The following is a 23,512-nucleotide window of genomic DNA, read 5'->3' on the forward strand; positions in this document are numbered from 1 at the left end:
CAACCAGGAGGATGAAGAGGATGAGATTGTGGTAATAATGATAAAGATAAGTGGAAGAGACACCATTATAGTGATAATAGCGGTAAGGATAACTGTAATACTCTTTCTCAGTGGGGTTGTTGTAGTCCATGATCACTTCGAGTGGTTCCACTGTGACAGCAAGGTGCAAATAAAACACAAAACACAGAGAAACAGACTCAGTGTTAGTGAGGTACCTACAACATCATTATTTAAGCTCAAATCTTCAAATAGAAGTCTGGGACTGCAGCTAAATGTAGTAACATGACTTATCTTACCATGACCACACCCGTAATGGAAGAAAACATCCATCCTCAACGTGTTTATGTACTTGTGTTGAGAATGTTACTAGCCTAAACAGCTATTATTATTATTATTATTATTATTATTATTATTGTTATTATTATTATTATTGTTAATGTTTATTATTATTATTATTAATGTTCATTATAATAATAATAATTATTATTATTATTATTACTAATGTTTATTATTATTATTATTATTATATTATTATTATTATTATTATTATTATTATTATTATTATATTATTATTATTATTATTATTATTATCCCCCTGACCATTTGAGGGCACCACAGACGGTTGGGACTTTTAAAAAGAGACTCAAAACCTTTTTTTAGCAGAACTTGCGAATAATCTTTAATTAATGTAGTGATTGCGGCTATTTTGTAATTATAATTTTTTTTTTTTTTATTGCTAATTTTTTGTAGTGATGTCTTTTATCTTTTGGCACTTTGAGATTTGTACCAAATGTAAAGTGTGTTACAAATTAAATGTATTATTATTATTATTATTATTATTATTATTATTATTATTATTATTATTATTATTATTAACTGGCAGTCAAATGCTTTAGTGACCGCTCGGCCTCAGTAATTACAAAATAGACAAAATATATATTTATACAAAAAATAGAAATGTTTTTTTAAAATGTAAAAGTGTAGAAAATTAAAATTAAGAAAGAACTTAAAAATATAATTTAAAAAAATAGAAGCAATTTAAAGTGAAATAGAAGTAATTAAAGTGAACCAGTTGTGCAGAAACTGAACATAATACTGAATTAATATAAATCTAAACGCTCCAGAACTGTAAATGTAAATGATGACAGATGACCGAGTTAGTGCTCTTTAACTAAAACCTGGACTAGTCCTGATGAGTATTTAGGATTCACTTTATTTATGAACGTAAACCAGGTCTTAATGGTCGTACGGGAGGAGAAGCTTCAATTTATCACACAGAGGCGTCGCCGTATAAACAACTATCTCTCATTTAAACTGCTCACAAATGACTTTATTATTTATTTATTTATTATTCTTGTCACTCCAGTTTTAGTTCATAAGACTCATCTGATATTAATCAGATCAGCTTTTGTAATTTTTTATAATTGTTATTGTTTTACTTGATAATTTATTATAAATATTTTTTGTTTTTATTCCAAACTTTTTTTAAATGCACAAAACGTTTTAACAATATAAATCAATTTATTATTATTATTATTATTATTATTATTTTTATTAATAATAATAATAATAATAATAATAATGATAATCACTATAATAACAATAACACATTTATGTAAAAATGAGTAAATAAATAATAAATAATAAAAATAAACAAAAAATAAAATAATTTTCTTATTTGAATTAAAATGTAAAAAAAATCTGATTATAAGAAATAAAGCAGATAAAGATTTTATAATATTTTATAAAGACAAACAGATCCTCCGAATGTCCTGCAGATTTCACCACCACAACAAAAATCCATCAAAAATCCAACCCTTGCTGATTAGTTTCAGTTTTTTAGACGTGACGTTTAATCCACTTACAGATTTTGACGATTAAAATGTGAAAAAAAAGTTCTTGCAGTATTTTATTACTCGGTGTTGATCTGCTCAATTTCTCTGAGATGTTCAAATAAAATAAAATAAAAGAGAGAGACATTACAGTTTTATTTCTAATATAAATAAAATGACTCCGGCCGTGTAAGGATGTCAGATCATTCAGTAAATCTTCAGCAGATTATGAAGATTCGTGTGTTTCAATAATATTAATAATTAAATCAGATCAGATGAATGTTTAATAATTTAGTGAATAAATTCAAGTGGTTAAAATGTTAATCTTACCTGATCTCAGTGATGATGAAGTAAAAGAAACAGAAATATTAAAAGCTGCAGGTTTGATTAAAACTGTTAAAGTAAAGCAGAAATAAAAGCAGCTGAATGCAGGAGTGAGTGTGGAGGAGATAGGGTTAGGGTTAGGAGGTGATATAGGAGGTGGGGGGTGATTTTACTTTTACTCAGTGTGGTAACAGATTTTATCTTCTGATGCTCTGTGGCTGCCTCACATCTCAGAATCACACGCAAACCAACACACTGTTTATCTGTACTTTTATTAATAAGGCATTTATTATTATTATTATTATTATTATCATTATTATTATCATTATCATCATAATTATTATTATTATCATCATTATATTATTATCATCATCATCATTATTATTATTATATTGTTATTATCATTATTATTATTAATAATATATTACTGTTATTATTATTGTTACATACAGTTACTATTAATAAATGCATTTATTTATGTATTTATTTATTGTATATTAGAAATATTTTCTAACAGAAAAAGAACTAAACTGTGATGTTAATGATTTTTGCTCCTGTTCTGATTAAAACAGCTGAACTCATTTTAATAATATTGAAATTATTAATAGTATTTAAAATCTAAACACTGTACCGGTGTATAAACTCTTGAATGATTTATAAAAGAGCTCATTTAAAACAACATTCACACATATTGTGTTTCAGATAAAATATTTATTATTATTATACACCATAAACAATCACATATCAGTAATAAAATAGTCATTAATTTAATATTAAAAACATGTAGGAGGCTGTGACGCCCCCTGTGGTGAAAACATGAACTGTCCTGAATAAACATCAGTTACAACAAATAAAATCAAGTTCAGGAGGTAAATCAGTGCTGGTCTGGTTCTTATTATTGCTCTTTACAAACGTTAAATCCAGACTCACATATAAGAATTTATTTAAAATTAAATTGTGGCTGAAACACTAAATGAATTCAGTCATTAAAAGTGGCGTCCCAATACTTTGGTCCATGTGTGTTGTGTGTGACGGACGTGTTTAATCATTTATCTGGTTTATTTTTACTCCTCCTGTGTGTTTATGTGTTCCAGGATGAGATAGGAGAGCTGGTTGGTGTCGGTGAGGGCCGGGTGGCGCTGCAGGGTCACGTCGATCACCCCGTCCTGTCCTGGGAAGATCTCCAGCAGGTCCTGTTTGATTCGGAGGGTCTCCTGTACCGTCCTGGCCGGGGCGGAGCCGCCCTGGTGCTGGGGACCCGCCGGCGCTCTCTCGCGGTACTGCAGCGGCACCGTCTGAGCCCGGGGGTGGGGCGGGGGCAGGGCTGGGGTGGAGGAGACGCCCGCGAACGAGTGGCTGATGGGTACAGAAGGTCTGAGAAATAAACAAAGAGAGAGAGGCTCAGGGAACGTTTATATACTTACGGTTATTCTGCTGTGTCAAAAATATACGGACAGCAGTCCCGTCACGTCTTTCTGATTCCTCATTACTAAATACAATGTATTCGACCCCTGTAAACTTCTCTGTGTACATATAATCAGGTCCAGTATGACTGCACTAGGTGTGCATGTAGCGCCCCCTACCACTGGGATCCAGGGTTCGAATCCACAGCAGTGCTACCAGCTAACGGCTGGATAATTGAGACCTCACCATGGATTGGCATCCAGTCTGGGGTTTGTTACTGCAACTGGACCCACTGTGACCCTGACCAGGATAAAGTGGTGCTAAAACATGACTGCACTTACAAAGTACAAGCTCTAGTTCCAGAAAAGCAGGTATAGTGTCCACTCACTGTCCACTCTATTAGACACTCCTACCTAGTTGCTCCACCTTGATATTTATTAATATTATTATTATTAATTATTATAATAATAATTATTATTTATTATTATTATTATTATTATTATCTGTAATTATTTATTATTATTATCATTATATTTATTATTATCTGTAATTATTTATTATTATCATTATATTTATTATTATCTGTAATTATTTATTATTATCATTATATTTATTATTATTATTTATTATTATCATTATATTTATTATTATCTGTAATTATTTATTATCATTATATTTATTATTATTTACTTTTATTATTTATTATTATTTATTTATTATTATTATTTATTATTATTATTATTATTATTATCATTATATTTCTTATTATTATTTATTATTATCATTATATTTATTATTATCTGTAATCATTTATTATCATTATATTTAATATTATTTATTATTTACTTTTATTATTTATTATTATTATTTATTTATTATGTATTATTTATTATTATTATTATTATTATTATTTATTATTATTATTATTATTATTATTAATAATAATAATTTATTATTTATTATTATTATTTAATATTATTATTATTTATTATTATCATTCAGATCTACTGTCAGGAAGAGGACACGCCCCCGTCCCAACTTTTCTGGAGAGTGTTGATGAGTTGAGAATGAACACATCACACGTTCTTCTTCTTACTGCCTTTTACTAAGCGTCCCAACGTTTCTGTAAACAAGGTGTATAAACAGATGGAAGAGTGGTCTCTGGCCAAGGTCAGGGACATAATCCCAACTTTGCTAGAGTTGTCTGGTCAGCTGGAGCTTTCATAACACTGTCCACAGTCAAGCAAGCACCAGCTCCGAACTCAGCACCATACAAGTGAAGTCTGTGGCCGATCACATGACCGCCTCTCAGCCTATAGCAGAGCTCGGCCCTTTGACCCGAACGCGGGCGTGTACGGTACCTGCTCTGTGACCGTAGGAAGTGGTCGATGTGGGGTCCACTCCTGCCCAGGGGGTCGTCAGGTACCATGAAGAGATCTCCCGCAAACACGTACTGCAGCAACCTGCACACACCGTCATCAGGTCAGGGTAATGCAGTGCAGCAGGTGGATTGGCCACCATACAACAACCTCACTGTACTACAACTCTATATACAGTCATGATACTGTAGTGCAGCAGGTGGATTGGCCGCTACACAGCAGTACGGCTCCTCTGAGGAGTTTGGCATGTTTTTCTGAATAAGTGAGTGTGTGCTGCCCTCTTCAGGGTGTATTAATGCCCTACACCCTGTGTTTCCAAGTGATACTGGACCAGCCGGCCTGGTCAGGGTCACGGTGGGTCCAGTATCACTTGGAAACACAGGGTGTAGGGCATTACTACACCCTGAAGAGGGCAGCACAGAGGGGTAGAAACACATTGTACTTGTGTTTTTAGACACATTCATAAAAATTGCTATCTGGTTACATCGACAACACACTCGTGTCACAGTTTTTTTTGGTTGTATATTTGCCTGTGATCAGGGTTGCAGAGGGTCCAGAGCCACTACTGTGTTTGATTACATCTTGCTTACACCCAGGGTGTGATTCAGATCAGCCAATCCACCTTCTGCACATGCAGGACACGGCACAAATAAAACGTGTCGGACTGAGACGAGCAGAGAACCGGTATTCGCTGAGCCGCGCCCACTGTACCCGCTGTGCCAGCATGCCCCTCCCCTTTTTTTTCACCCATTAGAGTCCTGACCAATCGGAGCGCTTCTTTTCACCAGACAGGGGGCGGAGTCACACAGAGCTCAGTATCGTGTACGGAGAGCCACGCACTGTCGTCCGTGATCAGCACCTTGACCGGCGACGAGGAACCCTGTTCAGCTGTCGTCCCTCCCACTTCAGACTCTCAGCCAATCGTGTGTCTCTCTCTCTCTATTGGCTCCACCCCTCGATTGAGGAGCGCTTCTTTTCACCTACCAGGGGCGGGGTTTAACAGACAAGAGAACCGCATGTCGTTTATAATCAGCAGCCTCGATTGATCAGCAGAACCCTGGTCAGCCGCCGTCCCTCCCCCTACAGACTCTCGGCCAATCGTGTGTCTGTGTGGGCGCCCGGACGGCTGATAGCACAGCTGAGGTTGGAACCCTCTGATCCCCTCTGACCTGCTCTTGATGATCTCCCTCCACACGGGCGACTCCTCCACCAGATCCCTCATGTTGTCGTTGGTGATGATGACGCCGTCCGTGCTCCTGGCCAGCTGAAGCATGAACCTGAGAACACGGAGGAACCAGATCAGAGGGGGTTCCACGTTACACCAGCTCACACTGACCATTCAACAGAGGGAGACTAGAACCCTGCACCACCCGAACACCCACCCACCCACTCGCTCACACTTCTGATCACTGACACTACACCACCAAGAGGAAGTGGACGTCCCATTCCTACAGCGTGTCCAGCACTTAGTCGGTGCTTTTACCCAGAGCACAATTCAGGTTGAAGGGCCTCGCTCAAGGGCCCGACAGTGGCAGCCTGGCAGTGGTGTGGTGTAACCCAGTGTTTCATTTACATTTTCAGCATTTACAGTGACAGTATACAGTCTAAGGGCCGTGCTCAAGGGCCCAACAGTGGCAACCTGGCAGTGGTGTGGCATGAACCGGCAACCTTCTGATTACTGGACCAGTACCTTAACCACTAGGCTACAACTGCCCTGAGCCACCACTAGCCTCTCTTATTCTCTCAGTTGGTCCACCTGGTCAGAAGAGCATTTGCAAGATCAGGATGGACCTCTGGGTGGACGTTCCGATTCATCTCGGAGGTGTTCCTTCACACCGGTACTGTCTTGGTACTGTAGTGCAGCAGGTGGATTGGCCACCATACAACAACCTACTTACTGTCCTATAACTCTAGGAGTGGTGGAGTCTGGCATGTGTGCTGCCCTCTTCAGGATGTATTCATGCCCTACACCCTGTGTTTCAGTGTCAGTGGACCCACCGTGATCCTTACCAGGCTGACGGGGGTAGAAACACATTGTATTCCTGACAGAGGACCGCTTCTTTTTACCTACCAGGGGCGGGGCCGTCGTCCCTCCCCCTACAGACACGCAGCCAATCGTGTGTCTGTGTAGGCGCCCGGCCGGCTGATAGCACAGCTGAGATTGTTACCCCCTTTTTTCCCCTTCTTTTATTACCCAATCCAGTCGTGTCCAATTGGAGCGTCTCTCTCTCTCTCTCTCTCTCTCTCTCTCTCTCTCTCTCTATTGACTCCAGCCCTGATTGAGGGTCGCTTCTTTTCACCTACCAGGGGCGGGATTAACAGACAGGAGAACCGCACGTCGCTTGTAATCAGTGTATATTAGGGTGTCCACTTACTTTTGATGTAACTGTGTATTGAAGGTAAGGAAATGAGGTACCTGTCATCGTAGGAGTTGATCCTCTGCCCCTGCACCTCTCTGGAGGGGGTAAACGAGAGCAACCCCAGATCCTGCAGCTGGGTCATGAAGTGCTGCTCTTTAAAGCACAACACAGCGTCAGTACGAACTCGGCCGCCGCCCGGACGCCCCCCGGCCCCGCCCGGCCCCGCCCGTCTTACCTTTGATCTTCGGGTCTCTCTTCTGTCTCCACTGAGGAACCAGCGCGGTGATCCTGCGGTGGCCTCGACTCCAGAAGAACTGCACGGCCAGAGCGATGCCCCGACACGAGAAGAACCCGCCCAGGCCGTGCCTTCATCCCGACCGAGGAACATCACAACCACACAGAGCGTCCAGTTAATAACGGATCCAACACTCCATCTCATATTAGTCTCACACTACACGGACAAAAGTATCAGGACGCCCCTTCTATAAAGACGTGAAGAACATCTCCAGTGTCCTGCACAGAGACCCTGAGCTCAACTGATCAATCAGCGCCCAGCCATATTGACTGAATGGGCACAAATTCCCATACACAGACACACTTGCAATCCCTGTGAGAAGCTTCTCAGTAGAGCGGAAACGGGACGTCCAACAAGCTCATAGTCAGGCGTCCTAATACTTTTGGCTATATAGTAAATAAAAATGCTCGTTCTTTTTAGCCGCATAATATTTTTTACATCTGAACGTTTATTTTCGATCAGATTTCTTCCTTGTACGTCAGTAGGAGCAGCTTGTTTGTTTACATTACATTTGTTTCCATTTATGGTTACTGTTTTGTCCCATGCTGGACGATGAGAGCTGCAGACTAGCACACGCCTCCTCTGAGTCATGTGGATTTGTACAGAGGGCTGTAACATGTACGGAGGAACACACTACACTCTCTGTACTCCTCCACCACCCCAGAGGAGGCGCTGTTACGGCAGCATCAGACCGGCTACTGTCTGTAGAGCTTTCCTTTAGAATGAGCTCAGGTGTCTCAATGTGACCCATAATTCTCCAGATGGGCTGGTTAATGGGCTGGTTAATGGGCTGGTTAATGGGCTGGTTAATGGGTCCTAAACTTGACTGACTGACGTGGTTCATGAGACCTCTAGGAACCCCGGTTCAACACTCAGAACTAAACACTGTGAAGCGTCTTGGTGTTCTTACGTCATGGCCACGTTGCTTCCATCGATGATGATCTGGCGCAGTCCTGGATCTCCTGGATCATCGTTCAGCTGGAGATTGAAGGTCTTCACCAAACCCTCGAGGAAGCGCTGCTGACCTGTAATGACCGCTCCAGGTCTGGAGGGTGCTGCTTTCTGCTTAGGCTTGGTGCTGGTGTGTTCTGGAGGTGCTGGTATCTGCTGATCTGAAACACTGAGTGGGTGTGGGTAGATGGGTTGAGGAGGTCCACGTACTGAAGATGGAACGCTGTTGACTGGCGGGTCTGAGAAAGGTTCTGGCATCCTTGGTCCTACGTTCACGTTTTCTCGTCCACCTGGTTGTGCTTCCTGTTTTCTCTGAGATGTTTCTCCTAAACTTCTACCAACATCGCTCTCAGACTTGAACACTCTGGGCTTATCATCAGCTTTCTGACTGGTCTTTGTTTCTCGAGGAACTGAGCGTTGGTCCTCTGTGTCTTTTCCACCACCCTCAGGTTCTTTCACTGCCTTCTTCTGAAGTTCTAGGATCATCTCGTGCGGTGACAGCTCGGGAAGGTTGCTGTAGATCTCGTCCACTTTTTCCTCGGTGTAGCCACAACTCGCTGCTGCTTTCTTAAGCACACCGAGCACAAAGTCCTCCTTGTTGGTTCCTGAAGCTCCATTTAGGTTCTGATTTGGGACCTGAACTTTGTTTTGTTCTTGCTGGATTAGGTCCAGGACTTCAGAAGGTTCTCTGGGTCCAGTATGGGCCAGAACCCTGCACACTACCTCTTTGTTGAAGCCCATGGCTGTGAAGAATTGGAGAAGGTGCTCGTTCTCTTGTTCAATCTTCACGAACAGGAGCTTCTCCTGATTCTGGTCATGTTGCTGTGTTCTACGTTCCTTGAGTTCCTCTTCTTGTTTCAGTACCCCTAATTCTGGTGGTACGCCCAAACTGCGGAAAAACTGACCTAAAGTCTCTTTAGGTTCTCCATCCTTGTTTCTGCTGTGATCTTTGGTACCTGCAGCACCTAGATCAGGCTGAGGGAAACATGAAGCAGTGGAACTCCCTAGTTTCTCAAATCCCTGGTTTCCTCCAGGATCCGTCAGTACCAGTCTGTCCATGTTCTGAGAAAGTTTCCCTCCTGTTCTTGGTCCTGCTGAAGCTTCAGTCTTCAACGTCTTTGCCTTCACGTTCAGTCCAGCCTGTTTAGCCAAGTCCAGAAGAACTTCTTTGACCAGAACGGGCAGGACCAGCAGATCTAGGGTGTTCCTGTCCTCCAGTTGCTCCACCAGGGATCTGAAGGCCAGCTGTGACTCCATGGTCTCGCTTCTCATCTCGACGTGCTGCGACTGGCTTCTCTTGTACCTCTCGACCAGGTCCAGGATGAGAGAGTAGGCCTTCACTACGGGTTCCGCCAGTCCGTAGATGAGAAGACACTCTGGAGAACCCACCTACAGAGGAGAGATTTGAGAAGACAGCGAGATGTTTTTTCACACTGTGTGTTGTCAACGTTGCTAATATGAAAGTATATGCACAAGAGCATTGGGACACCCCGTCTAATGACAGGAATCAAATATGATTCCAACGGTTTAGGGAAGGTCCTTTCCTGTTCCAGCATGAGCTCTGACCTCAGCACCACTCAACAGCTCTGGAATGAACTGGAACATTAACTGAGGCTTTCTTGGTTTCCGATTGGGTGTCTGAATACTTTTGTATATCCCTAAAGTTAAACCAGTCCTGTTTATATGTACACAGAGAAGCCAGCAGCTGTGGCGAATATCATGGTAACGTGTGGTTCTGATTTTGGAGCAGATGACCAGGTATGAAGACGGCGTTTTGGACTCACCAGGATGTGCGCTGAGGTGTTCCGGATCAAACAGTCCGTAAAGAAGCCACCGCAGAACACGGGGTGCAGAACCGACGGGTACTCGACCTCCTCCTGGGCCTCCTGCTGCACCTCGCCCTTGATAAAAAGCTGGAACGGAGATCAGAAGTACAATCAGACGTCCAGTCAGAAGATCCACACCGGACGTGTCTCGTTAGATCAACTCAGATCTGCTCGTGGAGACTGTAGGTCAACAAACTGGTTAATCAAAGCATTGATCAAACTCTGTGGAAGCTTATTGGACTGAGGTTTGATTTTAACCATGAAGCACCTTAAGGTATCTACAGGAACATCATGCCATGATCTGAAGAGTTGTTGGAGTGGTTGAAATCTGTTGGTTCTGAAATGGTTCCAAAGCAATTTTAGTGCTGAACCACTATGAACCACTATGAACATTATATCCACCATTATAGCCACCAAAGGCTTAGCGGCATCTCATCCAGAAAGATCCCAGAGAAAAGCTCATCATGGAAGAACGTTGCTTACACCCAGGTGTAAACCCAGAACTCACCTTGGCTGCTTCCGTCTCTTCTTTCCGTCCTTTCAGGTGCAGCCAGATCTGTCCGTCCTGAGGGGCGTAGGGCGAGCTTTGTCCCCCGAATACCAGGGTGACGCCAAACACTCGCTCCACTGTGGGTTTGAGATCCTCCAGAGAGGCGTGTAACACGGCTGGACAGGTGAACTCGTCCTCCACCTCCTGATGCCCTCCGTTCTCACTTCTCCATCCTGACTGAGCCATCATCACCTACCCACCTTCACAAGTACAGAGAAATGGCAGCTTATTATCATTTATTACACACTTATACAGCCACTGTTCACTTCTGACTCCCTACATCTGTCCATAATATTCAGCACTGTAGAGAGAGAAGCATCCACAGCTCACTCTGAGCTTTTTATCAGGTTAAATATCTGATACTGGGACTGTTTGATTAAATGCAGGTCAAAGTGCTTGTTTCTACACACACTGTCCATGTTATCAGCTCCACTTACCATATAGAAGCACTTTGTAGTTCTACAATTACTGACTGTAGTCCATCTGTTTCTCTACATGCTTTGTTACCCCCTTTCACCCTGTTCTTCAATGGTCAGGACCCCCACAGGACCACCACAGAGCAGGTATTATTTAGGTGGTGGATGATTCTCAGCACTGCAGTGACACTGACATGGTGCTGGTGTGTTAGTGTGTGTTGTTCTGGTATGAGTGGATCAGACACAGCAGTGCTGCTGGAGTTTTTAAACACCTCACTGTCACTGCTGGACTGAGAATCGTCCACCAACCAAAAACATCCAGCCGACAGCGCCCCGTGGGCAGCGTCCTGTGACCACTGATGAAGGTCTAGAAGATGAGCGACTCAAACAGCAGCAATAGATGAGCGATCGTCTCTGACTTTACATCTACAAGGTGGACCGACTAGGTAGGAGTGTCTGATAGAGTGGACAGTGAGTGGACACGGTGTTTAAAACTTCACTCATACCAGCACAACACACACTAACACACCAGCACCATGTCAGTGTCACTGCAGTGCTGAGAATCATCCACCACCTAAATAATACCTGCTCTGTGGGGGTCCTGACCATTGAAGAACAGGGTGAAAGGGGGTAACAAAGCATGTAGAGAAACAGATGGACTACAGTCAGTAATTGTAGAACTACAAAGTGCTTCTATATGGTAAGTGGAGCTGATAAAATGGACAGTGAGTGTAGAAACAATGAGGTGGTTTTAATGTTATGTGCATGTCCATTTTAATATGAACACACCTCTGGGTGGTGGAACAATTATGGTTGTGACAAATCAGTTCGGTGTGTAATTTTAGGGTGGTGCCTCTTTTAGGGTGTGCAGTATCGACCCTGTAAACTGGGTTCTGTTCCTTCCTGTGCGCCCACTGTTCCACCACACTGATATTTCGAGAATCCACCATGTGTCACCTCGGAACTTTGTTAGTTGCCTCATGTGGTTTTAATAATTGGAGATCTTTTATAGCTGATAAATGCTGTTATATATGTGAACTATAACAGTTCGGTATCCATGTGGAGTTTCCGATATTTTGTCCATGTGTATTCGGACATCAATTGTTTTATTTTAATTTAACTGATCAGGTAAAAGTAATTATTAAAGTTTATTATTTTATATCACAAACACATATTTACAAGTAAACAGAAAAGTTCGAGAAGAAATCGTGATACATGACGGTATTTAATGATCTGTGGTGAATCACTCATGGTGCGGTGGAACTTTCATGAATCCAACATTTATATTTAAATATAAAAATTAAATATTAAATAAAATAAAGTACTTTACCATGTGCAGTGTTCAAGAGTAAAGAATCCTCAGTTTTACTGTGAGTTTGAGTTACAGAGAGATCAGAACCTGCTTCTCTTCCGCATCTGTACAGTAATAACCAGCTAATGTTCCTCCACACTGCACTGATCTCACATCCACACCCACATTACAACACTTTATTATTATTGTTATTATTATTAAATGATTATAGAATGATAAATAACGAGTGAATAATAAGATAATAAGTGAGATTAACAGTGTTCCGTCACACTGAGTTTTGTTATTACTAAAGTGAAACTGCTGGAAACTCCGAGTGGGCGGGCCGAGCTGAACTACCGTAATACCTCTAAACCACGTACACTCATATTCTTACAACACACTGACTGGTATGATTCATGAATACTCCCTTATTCCTACATTCATCTCTGTTACATTTACATTTCTATCCAAAGCAGTTCCAACTGAGGGTTAGGGACCTTGTTTAGGGTAAATGATAGGGCTTGAACCACCAACCTTTTGATTACATGTCCAGTACCTTAACCACTGAGCTAACAGAGGTAGGGTGTAAGATGTGTGGTTTAAGGGGGAGGGTGTAGGGTGTAAAGGGGAATATACAGGGTGTTAGGGTTATGGTGTAAGGGGTATGGTGTAGAGGGAGGGTGTAAGGGGCAAGGTGTATAGTGTAGGGTAAAAGGGGTAGGGTGTATGGTGTAAGGGGGAGGGTGTAGGGTGTAATGGGTAAGGTAAAAGTGGTAGGGTGTAGGGTGCATGGGGTAGTGGGGAGGGTGTAGGGTGTAAGTAGTGTGTAAGGGGGAGGGTGTAGGGTGTAAGTAGTGGGGTGTAGGGTGTAATGGGTAGGGTAAAAGTGGTAGGGTAATGAAGAGGGTGTAGGGTGTAAGTAGTGTGTAAGGGGGAGGGTGTAGGGTGTAATGGGTAGGGTAAAAGGGGGAGGGTGTAGGGTGTAATGAATAGGGTAAAAGTGGTAGGGTGTAGGGTGCATGGGGTAGTGGGGAGGGTGTAGGGTGTAAGTAGTGTGTAAGGGGGAGGGTGTAGGGTGTAATGGGTAGGGTAAAAGGGGGAGGGTGGAGGGTGTAATGAATAGGGTAAAAGTGGTAGGGTGTAGGGTGCATGGGGTAGTGGGGAGGGTGTAGGGTGTAAGTAGTGGGGTGTAGGGTGTAATGGGTAGGGTAAAAGGGGGAGGGTAATGGGGAGGATGTAGGGTGTAAGGGGTAGTGTGTAGGGTGTAAGTAGTGTGTGATTGATGACGGTACTTAAGTGGTTTGCAGTGGGAATTCCCAGTCAGCATGACATTTCCTGTACTGGGTAAGACCTGTGACCTCAGCTTTAATCTTTAATTCTATTGAAGTGTAGAATTGTAGCTCCACTCTACAGGATATTGTTTTATTTCTCTACACGGGAATTATTAATGAATGAATGATTAATAGAAGTAACTGAGGTGACTGACAGGAGGTGAATGAATGATTATTGGATGTAATTCCAGGTGGGCGGGACCTGTGTGGTTGACAGGAGGTGAATAAATGAATGAATGATTATTGGAGGTAATTCCAGGTGGGCGGGACCTGTGTGATTGACAGGAGGTAAATGAATGAATGAATAACTGAATGAATGAATGATTATTGGAGGTAATACCAGGTGGGCGGGACCTGTGTGATTGACAGGAGGTGAATGAATGAATGAATGATTATTGGAGGTAATTCCAGGTGGGCGGGACCTGTGTGCTTGACAGGAGGTAAATGAATGAATGAATGATTATTGGAGGTAATACCAGGTGGGCGGGACCTGTGTGATTGACAGGAGGTGAATGAATGAATGAATGATTATTGGAGGTAATTCCAGGTGGGCGGGACCTGTGTGATTGACAGGAGGTGAATGAATGAATGAATGAATGAATGAATGAATGGTGGTAATTCCAGGTGGGCGGGGCCTGTGTGAGATGTAACCTGATCCCAGGCTGCGTCACTTCTCCTCAGTAGCGCTATGAGGAAGTGAAAGTGTGATGAACACATGAACCGAGCCGCGCTTTGATGTGAGCGGATTTTTTTTACAATAATGAATAACACAGGTGGTCTTTGATGGTCCGATGACGTCACAACCTGTGATCGGTGTGGTATCGAGTGTTACCGGTACCGCCTGTTGAAGTAGCTGATTTCCAGTAGGTGGATTGGACTCGAGAAGCGCGGTGAGTTCCGCTTCACACACACACACACACACACACTAACGGAAACTTTATAGTCAGTACATAACAGCGTAATAACATTAATAATAAGTGTCAAAAGTATTCGGACGCTATATTTAAGCTACTCTGTATGGCCAAAAGTACAACCCTAACTCAGAAAAAGTTGGGACAGTATGGAAAATGTAAATAATAATAAACAAACACATAGTTTCATACACTGACTGACGTTTATTTGATGTCAGACAGGATGAAGCTGAGATATTTCATCTTTTATCTGCTTAACTTCATTTCATTTATTAATAAACATCCATTCCTGCATTTCAGACCTGCAAGGCGTTCCAAAAAAAGTTGGGACAGTAAAGCATTTACTACTTTGTAATGTCACCGTTCCTTTTTCCAAGTGATTTAATGTTTCAGCTTTTATTCTGTCTCGTTCGTCGTTGTCGAACGCTGATTCATCTGACCACGATACACGTTTCCACTGTGTGATGGTCCATCCTAGATGCCTCCGAGCCCAGAGAAGTGGACACTGCTTCTGGACATGGTTAACATTCAAGATTCAAGATTTAAGATTTACTTTATTGTCATTTTACTGTACATTGAAGTGTACAGAAAAAACGAGATTACATGCATTGGTTCACGTTAAAAACACCACAGGTTTAAAAAATAAGAAATATATATAGAATAGTTAAATAATACTACTAATAATACTGACATTACGAAAATTGCACATTGTAGTTAAAATATTGCACATGCAGAACATGAGGCTTCTTTATTGCACAGTAAAGTGTTAAGTATGATTAGTGCAGTAACTCTGTATTGTAGAGCTGATAAAGGTTTGATAAACTAATCCCTCACACATGTGGTTATATCAGCTAGTGTTGAGTGGAGGTTCTTGATGGCGTCTGAGGGATGGAAGATCACGAGTGTTCAGATGAAACTTTACACACTGAAATTCCTCCTGATTCCTCGAATGGTTTAATGATATTCTGCACTGTAGAGGGAGAACATGCAAATCCCTTCCGATCTTTCTTTGAGGTTCATTGTTTTTAAACATTTCAATCATCTTCTCACACATTTGTGGACAAACTGGATCCTCTGATCATCTTTACTCATCAGAGACTCTCAGCCTTTCCTGGATGCTGCTTTTGTACCAAACCATGATTACAATCACCTGTTCACATCACCTGTTTATAATCACATCATTATTTAGTGTTTCACCTCATTACTAGCTCTAAATTTCCCCCGTCCCAACTTTTTTTGGAATGTGTTGCAGGTCTGAAATGCAGGAATGGATGTTTATTAATAAATGAAATGAAGTTGAGCAGATAAAAGAGGAAATATCTCAGCTTCATCCTGTCTGCACTCAAATAAAAGTCAAAGTCAATGTAAGAAACTCTGTGTTTTTATTTATTTGCATTTTCCATCCTGTCCCATCTTTTACTGATTTGGGAATTTTTACAGCTCTGTACAGACTCCCACTGTTTTCTTTTCTCTTGGTGTTTGTGGAATGAAACTTTATTTATTTAGTAGATTGTAGATTGACGCTCGGTGAGAAATGGAGGCGCCCAGCGTTCCTGTACCCGGTGCGCTCATCGTGATTGGCGATGACAGTTTGGAGAACGAGCACCCGATTGGTTCAGGTGGATTCGGGGAAATCTATAAGGTCAGACATAAGATGTGGGTGATGGACGTCGCCATCAAGCTATTACATCAGAATAACAGGTACAGTCCCTCAGGTCATGTGACTTAATGTTGATATTAATACTGAGGGCGTAACTGCAGTGGGTTTGGGACACAGCCTTAGCCCTGAGGTTCTGCCATTTCACCCCTGACTGATGATGTTCTTCTCCAGCTCCGGCTCAGACCTCCTGCAGGAGGCGAAGCTGATGCAACACGGCACCAACCCCAACGTCCTGAACTTCTTTGGTGTGTATGAAGGAACGATGCTCTCCAAAGGAAAGACGCTCTCTAACCAGCTGGGTTTGGTGATGGAGTACATGGAGAGGGGGTCACTGAGGGGCCTGCAGGACGTTTGGCGTAAACCTCTGCCCTGGCCGCTGACTGTCCGCGTGGTCCATCAGATCGCTCTGGGTATGAACTTCCTCCACCAGCTGGGCCCGCCCCTGCTCCACCTGGACCTGAAACCCAGCAACGTGCTGCTGGACGCCAGCCTGAACGCCAAGGTGAAGCTCCAGCGCCGGGTCACATGACCCGACCGTCAGATTCATAATTATAGTAGAGTTCAAGCAGAAATGCACCCGGTGTTCTCTGATGGCCACTGCATGGCGTTACCATTTAGCATGGTACTGTCTAGTATTAGTATGGTAGTATTTACTATAAAACATGGTAGTATTTACTTTTAAGTATAGTAGTAAATATAGCCGTTAGTTACCATATAGTTACCATGATAGTACCTAATATAGTAATCTGTCACTGTCTTTAGTATGGTAGTATTTAGCAATTAACATGGTTGTATTCAGTAGGTAGTATGTAACATGGTAGTGTTTAATATTTAACATGGTAGTGTTTAGTATTGTGGTGTTTAGTAATTAACATGGTTGTATTCGGTAGTAACTATGCTAGTATTTGGTAGTATACACTGATGTTGTTATTATTTAGTGTGGTTGTAGTAAGTAGTATGGTAGTATTGTAGTGTTTAGTATTTAACACGGTAGTGTTTAGTATTTTAGTGTTTAGTATTGTGGTGTTTAGTATTTAACACGGTAGTGTTTAGTACTGTGGTGTTTGCTTTGATGGTGTTTAGTATTGTGTTTTTTAGTGTTTAGTACTGTGTTGTTTAGTATTTAACACAGTAGTGTTTAGTACTGTGGTGTTTGCTCTGACAGTGTTTAGTGTTTAGTACTGTGGTGTTTGCTCTGACAGTGTTTAGTGTTTAGTATTGTGGTGTTTAGTATGTAACACAGTTGTGTTTACTACTGTGGTGTTTACTACAGTAGTGTTTACTACTGTGGTGTTTAGTACTGTGGTGTTTACTACTGTGGTGTTTGCTCTGACGGTGGTTAGTATGGTGGTGTTTGGTATTTACTACTGTGGTGTTTAGTACTGTGGTGTTTAGTACTGTGGTGTTTGCTCTGACAGTGTTTAGTATGGTAGTATTTAGTATTGTGGTGTTTGATATTTAGTACTGTGGTGTTTAGTATTTAGAACTGTGGTGTTTGCTCTGATGGTGTTCAGTATTGTGGTATCATACACCTGATTGATCTGTGTGCCTCAGATTACAGATTTCGGCTTGTCGAAGATAGCTCAGAGTGTCTCCAGGTCCTCTGTACCGGGGGGGTCTGGCGTGGGTGGCACCCTCAGTTACATGCCCCCTGAAGCCCTGGATTCTGATTCCTCTGCTCCCTACACTCCCAGCTTCTCCTTCGATGTTTACAGGTAAGTGGGATTTAGTGGCACCTTCACCTTCTCGTGGAGATCACCTGTTGTAATACGTCCCTGAGCTGCTCCCTCCACCGTACTTCACTGTGGGGCAGGAGTTGTTGATGATGGGATCTGTTAAGATCTGATGGGATCTGATGGGATCTAATCTTTGTTTCTATAGTTACGGTATCCTGCTGTGGTCGGTGATGGCCGGGACGGAGCCGTACAGCGGTGAGTCTGAGAATCACCTCCACATGTTAACATGACCGATAGTAGAGACTCCTCCTCTCCTCACTGTTCCTCTACCTCATACCTCCTCCTCTAGGGGTCCAATCAACTCTGGTAAAGTTTCGAATCACTATGAAGGACCGACCCGATTTAAAACTGATCGACAGCAGCAGGGTGGACGGACGCCTGATGGACCTGATGAAGCAGTGCTGGCACCACGATCCCCAACAGAGACCCTCGTTCAGGGGTGAGAGCTGCACCCACACCACGCAGATCTGGTTCATTCACTTCAGTTCCATGAACTTTCACTTCCTGTCTGCATGAAATGCTGAAATGCTTATTGGCTGCTGTGCTAATAATAAATAATACCATGTTAATGCGGTGTTTATTTATTTTTCCGTGTATCAGATTGTGTTGAGGAGACGGAGAAGCTCTTCGAGCGGCACAAACAAGACGTTCATGTCCAAGTGGCAAAAGTTCTAAACCGACTGGTACTGAAAGTTATTATTTTTACACAGTGTTAAATTATTATTATGATTGTGATTATTATTTTATAATAATAATAATTATTATTGTTATATTAGTATTTATTATTAGTAGTAGTAGTATTTATTATTATTATTATTATTGTTTTATTATTTTATTAGTATTAAGCATTATTATTATTAGTATTATTTATTATTATTTTATTATTTATTATTGTTATTATTTTATTAGTATTTATTATTATTATCATTTTATTAATATTATTTTATTAGTATTTTTAATGATTATTATCTAATATTTATTATTATTATTTTATTTATTATTTTATGTTTGTTATTAGTATTTATTAATATTCATTATTGTTATTATTTTATTAATATTTATTATTATTTTTCTATTAATATTTATTATTGTTATTATTTTATTAATATGTATTATTTTATTAATATTTATGATTATTATTATTTTATTAGTATTTATTATTATTATTATTTTGTTGTTTTATTAATATATTATTAATATTTATTATTATTATTATTATATTCATATATTATTATTATTTAATTATTTATTATTATTATTATTATTAGTAGTAGTAGTAGTAGTAGTATTTTTTCAGTATTTATTATTATTATTAATATTTTATCAGTATTATAGTCTATAGCGCCACCTCCTGGTCTGCCTGTATGATCTTTATATACAGACCTGAACGTGTTTTTCTGTGTAGGACGATGGTAAAGAGAAGCTCAGTTCTGAGTTTGAATCCCTGTCAGTCAGCTCTAAATCTAATAACGGTACGTGTTCTGTTCTAATCCCACACCACTCAACTGATACTGGACCTGAACCTGAGATCAGAGTCCTACCCTCACTAAAACACGCCTGATAAAAACACCTCGTTTCATCTGTTTCATCTGTTTTATCTGTTTTATTTATTTTCACTCTTGTGTTCCTGTGCTGCAGAAGAATCTTCCTCTCACTCTGTGAAGGCCGCAGCTTTTACCACTCAGGTATTTATTTTATTTTTAATTCTAATCAGAAATAGAATCAGGATCAGAATTCTCCTGTCCCGTTTAACTCTGTGTTTTTCTTCTGTGTGTTTTAGAAATCAGCAACGAGCTTAAAGTCCAAACCCAAAGGTAATAAATAATTATACAATAATAAATAATATTATTATGAATAATCATAATAAATAATATTAAAAATAATAATCATAATAAATAATATTAATAATCATCATCATAATAAATAATATGAATAATAATAATAAATAATAATAATTATAAATAATATAAATAATTATAATCATAATAATGATAATAATCATAATAATAATAAAATAATGATAATAATAATATAATAAATATAATAATAATAATGATACAAATAATAATAATTATTATTATAATGAAAATAATAATAATAGTAATAATAATGAAAATAATAATAATAGTAATAATAATAATAATTAATATGAATAATACTAATAATAATTAATATTAATAATTATAAAATAATAATTTATAATAATAATTAATATTATTATTAATAATAATAGTAATTAATAATAATAATAATATTCACTTTTTCACAAGTTTCTTCTACTTTTGCTCATGTTTTTATTCTTCATGTCTCGCAGCACCAGGTTCAAATGTACGTCCTCCAGCAGCACCAGGTCTAAACTACAGACCAGCTCCTGAACCGACCAATCACAGACCTCCAAACACCCAGGTACAACAGCACCGGGTCTGTAGATACAAAACCACTAAATAAAGTTTTAAATCCACTAAAACTCGATTCTCTTTCTCCCCACCAGCGGCAGAACTCATCCCCAGGTGAGTGTTCAATCCACCTACTGCACTATAATACAGTGGACTGGACCCTCATGTAACTCGTCACTTCCTTCTCTTTCTCCAGCCAGCACCAGCATCACTCTGTCCAACGCTCAGTACGTTCAGATCGGCAACAACAACAGCATGAATATAACCACGAGACCACGGCGGAGAAACCCCTCAGCGCCCTCTACAGGCCAGCGTACAAACTCCCCACAGCCACCCAGACAGCAGCGGAACCCGGACCAGCCCAGGCAGTGATCTCCAGCTCGCCTTCCATTCCGTCTACGTATAATTCCGATGTGTTTTGTGTGTGTGTTTGGCTTTTAAAGACTCTCCAGTTTTGTCCTACCTTAAAAATATGTGCAGAAGGTGGATTGGCGGATCTAAATCACCTCTACATGTGAGTGGAATTGTTGTTCTGTGCAATTCTGGGTTTTCCTGCCTTGTGTCCAGCATTTCTGTGTGATTCTGGAGCTGTAATCGGACCGAATCAGATTCTATTCGTGTGAATCGTTTATAGATGAATCAGATGAATTAATTAATTAAACTATCGTTAAACTGCTGGTAACTACGAACAAACTAGTACCTGTGATCACATCTCAAATTTCCTGTACAAATTTAGATTTTTTTTTAACCATCTACAGTCCATAAAATTATTGAAAGATTTTGAGAATCAGAGAAAATCTGTGTATGACCCTCGACCCTTCAGAAGGCGCTGTGTTAAAACCTGACCTGCTTCTGTAATGAATAAAACCGTGTGGACTCGGGAACACTTCGGAAAACCCTGGTCAGTAAACACGGCCCGCCGCTGCACCCAGCCGAATATCAACAACATCCAGGAACTCCGCCCACTTCTCCGGGCTCGAACTATCAGGTGGAAACTCTGCATCAAAACATGTCCATGGACTCAGGAACACTTCGGAAAACCCTGGTCCGTAAACACGGCCCACCGCTGCATCAACAACATCCAGGAACTCCGCCCACTTCTCCGGGCTCGAACTCTCAGGTGAAAAGTCGTGGTGCACAAATCTTCCCATCGTATTGTAGTTCAGAAGTTTACATACACCCTCAGGGACGCTCCGTTTACTGCCATCTCAGGAATAAGGTTGCTGTGACTTCTCTGTGCTCATATAAATAGTGCTAGTTCGGCTGCACCCGTTCATCTGAGCCTGTAGTGTTTCGCTGGGAGAGTCTAGAGAGCTCTGTACAGAATCCTGGAGAGCAGATCTGAAATGGTACGTTGAACGGCGGTCTCTCTGTGCTCGGACGAGTTCAGGATTCACAAACTGCCGAAACACGAACGTCGCTGTCCACAGTCGAGCAGGTTTTAAGCTTAGGGGCTGCAGAGTGAAAACGAAAGCGCCCAAGATGAAAAAGGAAGGAAGCCACCGTGGGCTGATGTTTGGAGAGGTAGTGCTGAGGCGTTTGAACCTATTAACACTGAAGCTCCTGTGAAGCACGGTGGTGGAAGCATTATGACCTGTAGCTGCTTTGCTGCCAGTGGAACCGATGCATTGGGTGTTGCAGCGAGCTGGGATCCAATCCTGTAGCCTGTTTGTAGCAGGTTCTTGTGTGCTGTGTGATACTTGCTCGGTTTATCGTGTTATTAGTCTCTGATATCGTGATATTACTTTAATATTGTGATATTACTTTGATATTGTGATATTTTTTAGTCTTTTTGATGTTAAAATGATTTTTACCGTCTCTGGTGCTGCCGATGTGAAATGATAATTTGTACAACCTCCAAAATGCTGAATCAGGTGCTAATAAACACTTTGTACCAAGCCGAGTGTTCCCGGGTCTCATTTTTACTAAAGTCTAGGAGCAACAACAGCTCAGCCATAAGTGGAGTCCCCTGATATCTGCCCCGGACCGAGCCCGGCATCACGGCAGCAGGTTGCCAACAGTGGAGCCGGCAATTCTGTGAGGAATAAACCAGTATCAATAGAAATACGTCCACCTGGAGCTGATTAACATTCAACCAGGCGATAATATGGACTGTCAGTTAAGAGGAACCGACTTGTCGATTACCTGCGCCTCCATGCTCCCTCTGTTGGCCATAAATGGCAATGAAGAAGGACATGCCTCTGTACCCGAGTTCCCCGTTGCTCTCTGCAGGGGGTGGGATCGAATTAGAACCCGGACAGTGAGCTCGTGCAGATCAACCTCTGAACACGTTTGGTAGTGAATCCCTGCAGTGGTGTTACAGAATCTGGTGGAGTGTTGGGGTGGTGTGATGAGGGCAGGATGTTCTGGGGTATTTTTAGCAGCAGTTTTGGATCCTCTACGGTTCCTGTGGGGACGTGGTTCTCTGATGCTGATGAGCAGTGACAGTACGGAGCGGGGCGGTCAGCAGGGACCTGGCAGCGCCCGCCAACCGCCCGCCAACCGCCCGCCACCCGCCCGCCAAATCCTCCATCTGCTCCCAGAACCACGTGGTACACAAGCGCCGGATCAGCAGCATCACTGCTTCAGTGTGTCCCAGTACGTCTTAGTGCATCCTAGTATGTCCAAATATGTCTCCGTATATCTTATTGTGTCCCAGTACATCACAGTGGGATTCAGTACATGTCCAGTATGTCCCATTCTGTCCCAGTACATGCAAATGTGTCACAGTGGGTTCCAGCTCATCTCAGTGTGTCCCAACATGTCTTAGTGTGTTCTAGTATGTCCCAGGGGGTCCGAATATGCCCCAGTACATTCCAGTGTGTCCCAGTATGTCTTAGTGTGTTCTAG

General features: G+C 41.3%; 2 protein-coding genes across 3 annotated transcripts; one reads left to right on the forward strand and one right to left on the reverse strand.

The window, feature by feature from the left end:
* Nucleotides 1-2,847: 2,847 nt before the first annotated feature.
* khnyn (KH and NYN domain containing) lies at nucleotides 2,848-12,839 on the reverse strand. Its single transcript, XM_063008655.1, has 9 exons — nucleotides 12,668-12,839; nucleotides 10,880-11,121; nucleotides 10,330-10,458; nucleotides 8,505-9,934; nucleotides 7,535-7,665; nucleotides 7,356-7,452; nucleotides 6,109-6,216; nucleotides 4,922-5,023; nucleotides 2,848-3,530 (listed from the first exon to the last, which is right to left on the reverse strand). Exons 2-9 carry the CDS (start codon nucleotides 11,108-11,110, stop codon nucleotides 3,221-3,223), a joined length of 2,538 nt encoding a protein of 845 aa, XP_062864725.1. The 5' UTR covers nucleotides 11,111-11,121; nucleotides 12,668-12,839; the 3' UTR covers nucleotides 2,848-3,220.
* Nucleotides 12,840-14,789: 1,950 nt separating this feature from the next.
* Nucleotides 14,790-22,534, forward strand: ripk3 (receptor-interacting serine-threonine kinase 3). Of its 2 annotated transcripts, none has more exons than XM_063008713.1 (13): nucleotides 14,790-14,849; nucleotides 16,380-16,571; nucleotides 16,702-17,032; nucleotides 18,085-18,245; nucleotides 18,412-18,461; nucleotides 18,556-18,705; nucleotides 18,867-18,949; nucleotides 19,672-19,738; nucleotides 19,905-19,951; nucleotides 20,047-20,080; nucleotides 20,581-20,672; nucleotides 20,758-20,776; nucleotides 20,859-22,534. In XM_063008713.1, exons 2-13 carry the CDS (start codon nucleotides 16,405-16,407, stop codon nucleotides 21,032-21,034), a joined length of 1,377 nt encoding a protein of 458 aa, XP_062864783.1. In that variant the 5' UTR covers nucleotides 14,790-14,849; nucleotides 16,380-16,404; the 3' UTR covers nucleotides 21,035-22,534. The 2 variants fall into 2 exon arrangements, with proteins under 2 accessions (XP_062864783.1, XP_062864782.1); XM_063008712.1 differs by lacking the exon at nucleotides 14,790-14,849 and adding an exon at nucleotides 16,176-16,234 and having other exon boundaries at nucleotides 16,377-16,571.
* The last annotated feature ends 978 nt before the right edge of the window (nucleotides 22,535-23,512 follow it).

This window comes from Trichomycterus rosablanca, chromosome 14 (assembly GCF_030014385.1).
Source record: "Trichomycterus rosablanca isolate fTriRos1 chromosome 14, fTriRos1.hap1, whole genome shotgun sequence".
Taxonomy (NCBI): domain Eukaryota; kingdom Metazoa; phylum Chordata; class Actinopteri; order Siluriformes; family Trichomycteridae; genus Trichomycterus; species Trichomycterus rosablanca.

Coding starts and splice junctions, on each gene's coding strand:
- khnyn (XM_063008655.1), bottom strand. CDS start 11,110: ATGATGGCTCAGTCAGGATGGAGAAGTGAGAACGGAGGGCATCAGGAG. Junction 6,217..7,355: donor ATCAACTCCTACGATGACAG/GTACCTCATTTC, acceptor CCGTGTTCTCAG/GTTCATGCTTCAGCTGGCCA. Junction 3,531..4,921: donor TTCCTACGGTCACAGAGCAG/GTACCGTACACG, acceptor TTTATTTCTCAG/ACCTTCTGTACCCATCAGCC.
- ripk3 (XM_063008713.1), top strand. CDS start 16,405: ATGGAGGCGCCCAGCGTTCCTGTACCCGGTGCGCTCATCGTGATTGGC. Junction 17,033..18,084: donor ACGCCAGCCTGAACGCCAAG/GTGAAGCTCCAG, acceptor TGTGTGCCTCAG/ATTACAGATTTCGGCTTGTC. Junction 20,081..20,580: donor CTTAAAGTCCAAACCCAAAG/GTAATAAATAAT, acceptor CATGTCTCGCAG/CACCAGGTTCAAATGTACGT.